Source organism: Jaculus jaculus, chromosome 1 (genome assembly GCF_020740685.1).
Source record: "Jaculus jaculus isolate mJacJac1 chromosome 1, mJacJac1.mat.Y.cur, whole genome shotgun sequence".
Classification (NCBI taxonomy): Eukaryota; Metazoa; Chordata; class Mammalia; order Rodentia; family Dipodidae; genus Jaculus; species Jaculus jaculus.
In genome coordinates, this window is record NC_059102.1 from 15,631,583 (window position 1) to 15,643,981 (window position 12,399).

General features: G+C 40.3%; 1 protein-coding gene across 3 annotated transcripts in view; it reads left to right on the forward strand.

The window, feature by feature from the left end:
- The first annotated feature begins 902 nt into the window (after positions 1–902).
- Positions 903–12,399, forward strand: part of Fam204a (family with sequence similarity 204 member A) — a 33,035-nt gene continuing 21,538 nt past the window's right edge. Inside the window, exons 1-5 of one of the 3 annotated variants that reach the window (XM_045142235.1) lie at positions 903–979; positions 6,901–7,133; positions 7,591–7,678; positions 8,031–8,061; positions 8,241–8,340. In XM_045142235.1, coding sequence (XP_044998170.1) covers positions 919–979; positions 6,901–7,133; positions 7,591–7,678; positions 8,031–8,061; positions 8,241–8,340 — 513 coding nt within the window. In that variant the 5' untranslated portion in view covers positions 903–918. Of the gene's footprint in view, positions 980–4,046; positions 4,197–6,900; positions 7,134–7,590; positions 7,679–8,030; positions 8,062–8,240; positions 8,341–12,399 lie in introns of those variants that run through there. The other 2 variants (XM_004659299.2, XM_045142236.1) reach the window with 2 other exon arrangements.

Sequence of the window (12,399 nt, forward strand, 5' to 3'; positions counted from 1 at the left end):
TGACTTTCAGCTCATTGGTCTGCCAAATGATCTGTCTATATATGACAAATGCCCAGCTATATCAATCAAACTATTGTCTCCATCGCTTCTAACCCCTCCCCAACTCCTCAAATCTGCGTAAAGATGCCCGATGGAGCTCTCTGTATCTTGAATGGTTCAGGAAACTAACTCCATTCATGAGCCAATTATTTGCTCAAATAAACTCTACTAAATGTAACTTATCTAGTTTTTTTTTTTTTTTAAGCTGCTAAGGCGTTATTTCCTTACAACCATCACAGTAGTAAAGTATACTAAATTTGATTACAGACGCTAGTTTAGCAAACGGAAACATTTCTAAAATATCCCTCCTTACAGGCCCTGTTGCATTGCCAGCTTTCATTTTGTTCACAGTGCTATTTTCTTGTAGCTTCTTTCTTCTTTTTTTCCTCTTTTTCATTTTCTACGCTCCTGCAAGCCTAACCGAGCGCCAGCCGCGTAAAAGGACTGCATAAACTTTTGACTAGGAGCGCCCAGCTGGAACACAATGGACATTCAAATATGCGCAGACAGGGAAAATGGCAAGAAGGAGGAAAAAGCACGGGCGGATGAGAACGTTCCTAGGCCTGGAGAGCGTCTCTGCAGTGATTTTTTTTTTTCCCCTCCTTGCGCGAACTCAGCTCAATTTCTGAAGTCAGCACTTTCTTCAGGCAGACGCACCAACGCGGGCTTGTGGTGGAGGAAAGAAGAAAGCATTAAAAAAATAAACGCTTGGATTAAAAAAAAAAAAAAAAAAAACACGGAAAACGGGAGGCGGCGGGAGACGCGACGTGGCGAACCGCCTCTCGCTGGCGGATGAAAAGGCGAAGCCAAGCCAGGCCCGTTGCCGTGGCGACCCAGGACCAAAACGGCCGCCGACGATTGGCTGAGGCTCCGGAGCCAATGAGAAGGCGCGATGTTGGCGGGGCTCTAAGATGGCTGCCGCGCGGCTGCTTCCTCACCGGTAAGTTCGGCTCATCGCGGAGCTAGTTCGCGGCGGTGTCCGCGGCGGGCCTGACGGACTTGGGGGGTCCCGGGGCAGCGGAGGAAGCGGGGCTGCGCGCGCGGTCTCCCCGCCCCTTGACCGAGGCGCCTGGGGCGCGCTAGAAAAACTCCCGGGAAGGACGGCGGAGCGGCCCTCGCTCGGCTCGACTCTGCTCGTCCCCGGCGCGCGGAGGCGCCTTCCCCGGGCTCCTGTGTCTCGGGCCGGGCCACGGGGAGAGCGGGGAGACGGCTTTCCGGCGTGGAAGCGGCCTCTCGTGTAAGCTTGTGTCCCGGAAAACAGCTTGGTGAGGGTGCGGGCCGGCTGGACCCTCCGAGGCCCGGCTCCGCGGCGCGAGGTTCCGGGCGGGGGCGGCCCGGGCGCGGATCCGCGTGTGGCTTTGCCCCCCGCGAGCCTGCGGGCTCCCGGCCGCCGCTCTGGTCTTGAACCTGTAAGTATCCCCCCCGCGGGCTCCACTTCAAACGAGTCTTGGGTGTTACTGGTAATTGTAGATCTTTGCAGCCAAGGGCAAGGGTCTGGGCAAGTGTCCCCCCCTCCACCCCAAGCCTCGGCTAACCAAACGTTCCCTTTCGTTAAAACGCATTGACCCTCGGAGAATCCTGCTAAATACTTTATCCGAACGAGCAGATGGGCAACGTCAATCTGAACTGGGGCCTGATTTTCTTGTATTCTCTGTACAAAGGAAAGCATGGACTTCATAAAAATAAGCTCACTGTATACAGTAATGCTGGTATTTCATGCTTAGGAGTATTTTAGTTCACAGTTCCAAAGATTATAGGATGGTGATTATGATTATTTTACAAATAAGGTTATATTTGGATAAGATTAGGATTTCTTGGATTGTTTTTAATTGAGTACTAAATATAGGTTATAATCCTCATTTCACACACATGTCATTTCTAAACTGGACAGGAAACCTTTATCCATTGAGATGCTTTAATTGTGTCTTTTGGGTTTTATCTATATACAATTGTCTGGTCTAGAAAGTATGATATTGTTACTCAGGCCGCTGAATATGACTCAGTGTATGCAGCTTAATGTAATATCTTACATAGCTTTTCATATCTTAAAAAAGTACAGAAAAAATTCTTATTAACTGTTAGCCGTTTTATACTCAGAGCCTAGAATCATTCTTTTGGACCTCCAAATATTCCCATAGTTTAAGGCAGCAGGTTCTTTTTTCTATTAAAAAAGGGAATCACAATTGGTGAGGCAAGGCGATATCTCATCTGTGAGAAGGTATAGATGTGATTTCTAGTGGAAGGGTTGGGAGGAGTCATCAACACTGCACTGTTTAGATGACATGGGTGACAGTGCCCTGCTTTGTTTCATCTTTCTGCTCTGTGTCTTGGCTGTAACTGGGTTTCCTTTCCTCCTCAAAGTCCTGAGGTGTAGCATTTCTAAACCCTCTTAACCTTGTGAGGTAGAAGAGGAAACCTTATATATACAGGGGTTTAATCAGAAGTGCATGTAATTGAGAGAGAATGGAATGATAACTTCACAGATTGATGCTGCTCTAGTCATTTAGAACACATAAATATTAAGATCACAGAGAACTGTTGTAAAGGTGCAGAGATCTCAGAGATGAGTTTGAGCATGGAGACCCAGGCAAATGCAGTGGCCTGCTTAGGGCTAGCAATCATCAACTTTCAAGACTGGTTTTGCCCTCCTCTCCCCCAGTAATACCAGTGACCCCCAGTCCTTATTCAAGATTTGATATTGCTGTGGATTTGATATTTTGAAAGGTGGTATTTTCTAAGCTCTAGTACTTATAAAGACCAGTTCATCTCTGATGAACATGTGGTAAAGAATGATGCTTAACTGACCCTTGCCTAAAAGTTGGTGATTTATGTCGCTAAGAGGAAAAATAAAATAGGATAATTTTTAAAATATCGATAATTAGTAGCGGCCTCCATTACTTCCATCATAAAACTGTAAAATCACATAGTAGCAACCACTGACCTGCGCTGTCTTCTAAATGCCTTTTTTTTTGCCATGCTGCTGCACTAAATAATGACAGCGGTTATATTTCAAGGATGAAAGAAAACCTAGCATATTCAGACTAGGACAGTATAGAAATATTTTCAGTTCATAGTGAGTTGTGTCAGATCAAGACTGAAGATGTGTTCTGTGTAGTACCCATGATAATTTGTATGATAAATATTGGATGGAATAAATCTTTACTCAAGAGGTGATGGGGTATGAAATGGAGAACAGTGTGATATTCACAGAGAAAGGGATGGGTGATTATGAGTCATTTATATCTTCCTGATTAAATTAAATATTACTGGTTTACAGGCCAAAAGCTGAATGTTTACAAATTGTATGTTATATGGTCCTTGCTATAATCTGTATAACCTTTTCTAGTTATCTGGTATTCCCTATCTCTTGAGAATGGCTGAGTGAATTTCTCAGTTAAAGGGTAATTAATTTGGGCTCTGCTTTAAAGTAAAGAAATAAATTTGGCAGGGTATATGAGACAGATTCATCCTTCAGAGAAGCCAGAACAGGAATGAAAGGACCAGACATGGTGCCACTTTGAAAACATGTGAGTGGCATGTGTATGCCGTGAACAGGAAGGTGTGTTTCAAACACCAGCCCATAGCAGAAGTCACTAAGCAGCCCCTACATGTTGGCTGGCGAACAGTTGAGCTGCTTCTTACATGGGCAGGCTCCTTAGTGAGGGACTGTGGTTACCTGAATCTCCCATACATACATGCGTGCGAACATACGTACATGTGTCTTTTAAACAACTGGGAAAATGGCATGTGACTTTAAAGATATTCAAGAATTGAGTAAAAAAAAATACCTTACTGAATTTTGCTTTTGAAAGTGGAATCTACTCTTTTAGAATTATTTTTTTTTTCTTAAGATAAACCCAAGAAATTTTATGTCAGGCAAAGGTCATATTGGAGACAATTTTATTGTCCACGAAGCAGGAACTAAAATAACTTTGAGAAAGCTCCATAAGTCGTGAACATGGTATAGCTGCTTGGAGACTATGAAGTAAAAAGTACACCTGTTTTAGGGCAACTGCGACTGCTCACCACGGAAAAGCACATTTGGATGCCCAGAGTATAGATTGCTATACTGCAGAAATGCTACGAAAGTAGTCTAGCAGGACCCCTGTGCCATTGGACCCTGTGGGAGGCACATGTCATCTGACATTTGGCTGCTGGTGGGTGTAAATGTTGTCAATAATTTTTGCTTGTTTTGTGTACATCCTTCTCCAAGCTCTTATGTACTGTGTAGCATGTAGTGAGCATTTAAAAAATACCATGGGCAGGAAAAGAAATAGTGCTTCTTAAAATAAATCCCAAGCATACTTAAAAAAAAATAAACGAGTGAAATTCTTAGTCTTTTAAGGCCTCAAATGGATAATGAGTCTAAAGATACTTGCCAGTGGCAAGGTAATGGAGAATATTTCTCCTTTCTCTGCTCCTGAGAACGTAGACTTTTTTTTTTACTTAATAGTATAAAAGTCATTTTCCAGTATTGGCATATTTTTACATAATGTCCTTTGTGCTATCAAAGTATCTTAGGAATATCTTTACCCCCAACTTGTAAAACCTGCAAATCCCACAAATCCATCGTAGGGATGGATGCAGGTTTTATGGGGCTTAATGCTTTTATAAATTTGGGTCTCTCCTTTTAAAGATGAATGCAAGTTCTGGATAGAAAGTGAAGCACATGCTCTGGAAGAGCTGTAAGAATGAGGAGCATTGAAACTTGAATTCCATTAACTTCTTGGTAATTAGTCTTGTTTTGTTGCTCCATTCAGAAGACCAAATACCAGCTTTATTAATAGAAGCATTAATCTGATGTGGGAGTCAGGGAAGAAGATACTTTATATCCATTGCTAAATGAATGTACTACTAATACTAGAAACTACACAACCTTAGGAGCCTTCCTACTCATAACAGAAATAATAAAAATACAGCACATGGCCACAGAAATGATGAAAGTGGGAACATTTATTATTGGAAATTTTACTTAGCCCCTAGAAGCTCCTGAACACCTCAGACTAACCCCTAATCAGTAATTGTCCTGTGTTACAGATGAAGAAACTGAGTCTCTGAGATATTAAACATTTTGTTCATTCCACTAGTAGGTGGTGGAGTCTGGAGCCTAGTTGGAGCAAGAATCTGGACAATAATCAGTCAGTCAGTCACCCACCCATTCTTTAAAGCTGAGAGGTCCGAGAACAGAATCTGTTATTCAGGTTAATGTGAAGATCCTTTATTCCTCTGACCCCAAGAGAATGAAGATGGTTTTGCTACTAGGTTAGTTGCAACATTGGACAGAAAACTCAGCATAATATCTGTCCTTCCATTTCTTCAGGTTAAGAATAACTCTTGAGAGTTGTTTTTTATTTTAGACATCCTTTGAATGAACAAGTTTTGGTTTATTTTGTTTGCAAAAATAGACTGTACATGGAAGCCATAGTGAAATTTTCCCCCACTGTTATAACTTTGCAGATGGTACATTCTTGTTTTAAGAATGGTTCCTGAGATTCAGTAATAATGACTCTTACCAGTGGGCTACACAGATAGTTCTCAGGACCGTGCTGGACTTGTTGTCCCCAAATTTAATGCTGTTATTACAAAAAGTTATGGGATATTTGAGTTAAATTGTTAGAATTATATTTCATTTAGTAATTTTAGCAAGCAGTGTAAGATTTAAAACTGGGGTATCCTTCTCACCTGCCACAGCTATATGCACATACATACATCTTTTAGGGAACTGTTTCTCTACATAATCCATTGAAAGTTGATTATGGTTAAATGTGAGACATCCACCTTTATTCTCTTAACTAGTATAGCTCAAAGCATAGTATGTTAAGTCTTGAAGTTGCTTGTGATTCCTCACACCTACGAACTCAGAAGCAAGAAGCTAAGGCATGAAGATTGCCAAGAGTTCAAGAGTAGTCTGGGCTACATAATGAATTCCAGACCAGCCTGAGTTAGTCTCAATAAATAAACAAATAAATGCTACTTTAAGTTTTAAATTCTTACAGACTTTTAACATTATTGAACAATTAATGTTTTAGTGACTTTCATTTTTAGAAAAATTATCCATCCATTGGAGAATCAAAATTCTGTTTTATCTGTAGATGTATATTATAACACTTGTAATTATTTCAAAACTTTAAATATTTTTATTTTAGCATTATTTATTTATTTGGGGGAGAGAGAGAATTGAACCTGGGTCCTTTGGCTTTGCAGATAAGCACCTTAGGTGCTAAACCATCTCTCCAGCACAAAACTTTAAAAAAAAATTTTTTTTTGTTTATTTTATTTATTTATTTGAGAGCAACAGACAGAGAGAGAGAAAGAAGCAGATAGAGAGAGAGGGCCTCCAGCCCCTGCAAACAAATCCAGACACGTGCGCCCCCTTGTGCATCTGGCTAATGTGGGTCCTTAGGCTTCACAGGCAAGTGCTTAACCGCTAAGCCATCTCTCCAGCCCCAGCCCAAAACTTTTTAAAAATGCTTTATTTATTTTATTATTTATTTGAGAGAGAGGGGGAGAGAGAATGGGCATGCCAGGGCTTCCAGCCACTGCAAACAAACTCCAGATGCATGCACCCCCTTGTGCATATGGCTTACATAGGTCTTGGGGAATTGAACCGAGGTCGTTTGGCTTTGCAGGCAAATACCTGAACTGCTAAGCCATCTCTCAGCCCCGAAACTTTTTTTTTTTTAATACAAGTGCAGATATAGATACTAGCTGTTATGGTCCAACCCAGTTTTTGACTTAGAAAAATTTAGCTGGACTGTTTTTAGGTCATTGATAGACTTGCTAGACTCTTGGGGTGTCTGAGTGGTTTCAAACTGTTTCTGTGACTGCTATTTGTTTTAAGTTCAACTTTTTTTCTCCTAGAAGAAAAGATGTGGAGTGGCCTGTTGCCTCCTGGCCTAAGTGAAAGTGATGTTGAGTTGAATTCTGAAGATGAAGCCACCTTGGGGAACTCAGAACTTCATTTACAAGAAGGTGAAGAGGCTGGGACCAGTAAGAATCCAGAAATCCCAGTAGATGGGCTAAAAGCTGAAACAGAGACCAGTACAAATGCATATGAAAAGTGTCCTTCTGGAATCTCCTTAGAAATGTGGAATGTAGGTTTTCTCTAATGTGCTGTTACTACTTCCTGTGTGTGCATGTGTATTTGTCCTCTCCATTTCTTGTGGGCAGAATATTTGTGTGTTGGTATACAACAGATAGCACCAACAGCTCTAAGTACTTTCTCTGTACTTTGAATCATTTAGATGCATTTGCTTTGTGATAAAAACAGCAAGGGCAGACTACGTAGAATTAGCTGGCTTGTCTGGCATGATAAGTGAACTTGTCTTCATTTTACATGTTTTATAAGTGTAAACCATTGAGCTTCATTTTCAAAGTATCAGTGTACATTAAAACAGATACGTAAACTCTAAGTAAACTCTAGAGGTTTGTTCATTGTTGATATCTATAAATGCCAAAACGTAAGTATTTTTCTTATATAACACATTTTGTTAGTTTTCTAAATGCATGTTTTTCTTTAACATACATTTTTCAATTTTTTTAATTATATAGAAATTTCAAGAGTTACATAAAAAGCATTCTGAACAGAAAACATCAATGCCAAGATTCAGAGGGAAAAAAAGGAAACGCTCCAGAAAAGGTGTTTGTTAAGTTATTTTAATATTTTTATTTATTTATTTATAAGCAGAGAGGGAGAGAGAGAAAATGGGCATACACACATCAGGGTCTTTAGTCACTGCAGTTGAATTTCAGATGCATGCACCATTAGTGCATCTGGTTTTACATGGATACTGGGGAGTTGAACCCAGGTCACTAGGCTTTGCAGGCAAGCACCTTAACCACTTAGCCATGTCTCCAGCTTTGTTAATTTATTTTAAATATAAGTTTCCAATGGTTATGATGCTAGATTGTGACTAATTGAGTTAATTTTTTAAAAACATTTTCAAGTAGTTGTTGGATACTTAATATTTGACATTCTGAATTCTTTTCAGATAAATTGAAGAATGAAAAAGATTCTCAAGGGTAGGTATGATTTAAAATAGGTACCTTTTTTGAGCAGTATTGTAGAATTTATCCAAATAGCTGATTACCTATCTTGAGTAAGAACTAGTCATTGTAATGTAATTGTAGCCTCCAGGTTAAAATAAGTCAAAGTAAAGATGGGTAGCTTGTCTACACAGGAGTTCTTATCTGTCTTGCAGGGAGAAGCCCTCAAATGAAACCCAGTGGAAGGAACTTACTCAGTATTTTGGAGCTAATGATAGATTTGAACCCCCTGTTAAACAGAAAAAAGTTGACAAGGTAAGATCTTTTTAACTGTATCTTATATAGGTGTTTATTGCTCACTTTGTCCAAGAGCCTTGTTTATTAATTCTTGTAATTAGACACTTAAAGTGCCTACTGTGTACAGAAAGGCAAAATAAACAGCTAGTTACGTAGTCAAAACTGCTAAGGAGAACAACAACTTGTGAAAATTAAAATGAGGGCTTCCCTCATTTATCTTGGGTGGCAAGGAAAAGTTTTTCTTAGGTCATTTCACCAAGACCTGAAGGTGGTGGAAGACTGCTCACATAAACAGTGATTGTACCAAGGCTGTGACATGCATAAAGACCTTAAGGACAAGTCCTCCTGGGACCTCTGAGTAACTCTAAGAAGGCTAGCCTGGCTGAAGTAGGGCCAAGATAAGATTGTAGAAGTGATAGAGTTGGGGCGGGGGGCTCCTCAAAGAGCAGAGTAAGGAAATGGGCTAGATCTAGTTTATGTTTTAAAAGATTTCCCTTGCTGTTCTGTGGAAACCAGATTGTGGTGTAGCAAAAGTGGACAAAAAAACCACTGTTACCAGACTCATCTAGGCACAGGGTGATAGTCAGTTGAACGGGAGAGATACTGGTGATGATTGAGAGCAGTCTGTGGATTTGAGGTACGGTGTGGAAGTACTGATAATATTTGCCTGTGCATTGCTTTTTGGGTGCTAGGGAAGGTTTGGGGCATAAAGTAGGGAAGGTTCAGATTTTGCCCTAAGCAGTGGTGTGCCCTGTAACGCTAGTTACATGGTTGAGAAAAGTTAGGAGGAAGAAAGTCTTAGGTGCGTATTCAGAATGCAGTTTTATGGGTCAGGAGTATTAATTATAATTGAGGAACAGAAGAGTTAGTATAGTATAGTAAGGTGGGAGCTTAAAGGAGAGTCCGAGTTTGCAGTATGTACATACATGTAGTTGTCAGCCTGCAGAATTCAGAAAAGGCTTGAATAAATAGCTCACATAATCATTTACCTGGAGGAATGTTGGTAGGCTCCAGGAGTTGGAAAACTTGTGTTTGGTGGTAGAGCTGAAGCATAGGGTTAGTGAAGCCCAAGTGCAGTGTATGGGTCATTACTGTACATTACTGTATATGCTGAGAGCATTTGCTATTTTCTGATCACTTGGTATTTCTTGTGGAAAAACCTCCCCTGTTGTATGCAATCATGCCATTGAGGGCATGCACATGAGAGGCCTGTCATGGTACGATGTTGCAGATGCTTGCTTGGGCTTGTTTGGTTTTGTTTTCTGAGATGGGTTCTTGTTACATTGCTCAGGCTGGTTTAGAGTTCTTGGGCTTATTCAGGTGATCCTCCTGATCAGCCTATAAGTAGCTGATATTATGTGACCTTTTTATTCCCATTTCGTAAAGAATTCTTATCATCCAAAATAGTCCCTATAACACTGAGTAATTGCAATGGATTACTTCTATTGAGCAATAACCTTCAGGCTCAGCAATCATAAACTTTCTATAAAGAAAGACCATCCATAGAATTGAAAGTAAAACCAGGGCTCAGTGGAAAAATGGGAGTGAACTTTTGAAAGTATATTTGCATATTGTTGATGCCTGTTGTTCTAGTGGTCTTGGCGCAGACCATGTGACTTGGACTGCTGCTGGCTGTACCACCCAATTTGTCCTAAAGCCGTAGGAAGAGGACCATGCTGCCTTCTGGGCCATAGGTGGGAGGCATCTCTTACAGACTACTGTAGAGTCCTAGCCACTGACTCTCGTAAGGGAGTGATTAAATATTGGATCTACTAGGATTTTCTTTTGACATGTGAGTTAAAGGCTCTTGGTTTAATTATTTGTAGTTTTTGTTACTTTTTTCTGATAGCTATATTGATTTTAGAATGTCTAACTTGTTTCTTAAGAGAAACTAAAGCCATAACTGAACTTTTTAGCCATTCTAAAAAGCAGGTTTAGAGAATAATTTTCACAGCCTAATAGAATTTTATTACCCTACATCTGAAGTTGTACCTTCTTGACCCTGGTCAGGTATGACTGGCTCTTACATCTAGAATTTGGTCTGTATGGAGTTACAGAGCTTCTTTGTACAGAATCTTTAAAAGAACTTGGGTTTAAGAACTAATATCTTATTTGCCATTATGCATTAGATATATTCTAGAAGAGATGTTAAACACTATTAAAAATGGTTTTTCTGTTTTTGAGAAATTGCTGTAAGTCCTGTTGTAATTACATGTCCATATAGTAAGTTTGAGTTCTCTTAATGCCTTACACAGACAGGCATCTGCATAAATGACACCTGCCTGAGAACATTATGGTTGTCTTCTTGCCAGGGAAACTGTTGCTGACTAGGCTTGTACTTGTCCACAGTTTTTTCTGTATTTCACAAATAAATGCAGGAAAGGCAGGAAGGATGTGGTGGCAATGATTGTGTGTTCTCTTGGGAGGTGGGTGTAACTGCATGCCAGCAAGTCCATCCTCTTTCATTGGCTCAGGGTTGTGGTTTTTATGTGGTGCTCCTTTTGCTGTTGTGCTGAAGTTGACTGTGCATCATCAAGCAAAGAGTATTTGTAGGCCCAGCAGATAGCTACACTCCTCATGAAATCTAGTGGGGAGCCTGCAGAGCTGTGTGTACTGTGGACAGAACCAGCGTGGCTTTCCATCATTGTTCTCTCTGAGCCTCAGAGGCTGATCTGTTACATAGCCCAGAAAGCCTTTTTATTTTGTTTACATTTAACCCTCAAGAATAGTCAAGCAAAACAAACTTCTTCATCTTGTGTCCATCACACAGCCTTTCCTCCCCTTTTTGGCACGTTTCCAAGCTGAAAGTATTGCTCAGCCCAGAATGCATGTTACAGCCCTGTGTCACCTGCTTGCCAGACAATGCAGAGTCTGGCATTTTAAAATATCCGGAGCTCTTTTAAGTGTTCTTTATATTAAATACAGCTATAGTGGTGTTTCTGGCAGCAATTCTGGGACTTACTGATAATTCGATAATTACAACTATTATGAATCTATGTGGGAATTTCTGTAGAATAAATTTCGGTCATTGTAAATATCTCAAGTATTCTCCACTTAGCGGTAGTGGTTGAAGTAGTTCTGTGTGTATCTAGTGGATAATTTTTCGCATGAAAACTTGTATTACTGTTTGGAGGTGTACTGTCTTTGATGTTTTTATAGTTGTTTATCAAAGGAGACTGTTACTGAATAGAGTAAGTGGCTTTAAACTTTAAAATTTTTTTTGTAGTAGAATTCTTTTTCCATTAAGACTCTTACTTAAGTGGAACTCTCATACGTAGATCAGATCAAAGCTAGTCTGCCTTAAGCAGGTGGGGAAAGATGTGCAGGGCCTACGGGAGTGTTGGGGCACCGTGAAGTTGTCCTGGTGCTAGTCACAATTGTTCTCAGAATTTTTATGGTGTGCTCTGTGGAGTGGTTGGCAGGGTCAGTGTTAATCTCCTGATAGAGATGAAGAGATGGAAAGCTCAGTGGAATTACCTGAGCAAAATGAACAGCAGGTAAGAAGTAAGACTCAAACTAGGGAGATGGCTTAGTGTAAAGGCAAGTTCTTGCTAAGCCTGACAGCCAGGATTCCCCAGGACCCATGTAAAGCCAGATGTACAGAGTGGCACAAACATCTGGAATTTGCAGCAGCAAGAGGCCTTGGCCTGCCCATTTTCTCTCTTTCCCTCTCTTTCAAATAAATAAGTACATATTTTCTTTTAAAGTGAGACTCTAAACGCAAGTCATTTGGTCCCATTTCTAGGTTTTTAAAAAATATCTGAGCTTATTAAATAATTCCTCTCTATTTTATTTATTGATTTATTTAAGAAGGGCAGGGAGAGAATAGGCGCACTGGGGCTTCCAAACACTGCAAAGGAACTCCAGATGTATACACCATCTTGTACATCTGGTTTTATGTGGGCACTGAGGAATCAAACCCAGGTCCTTAGGCTATGTAGGCAAAAGTGCCTTAACTACTGAGCCATCTCTTTAACTGAGTTTAGTTTTTAACTTATCTGACTCAAGTGGTTTATGCAAGTATGACGTATTTACATATATAACACACATATATTAAGCAATCATAATTACATGACT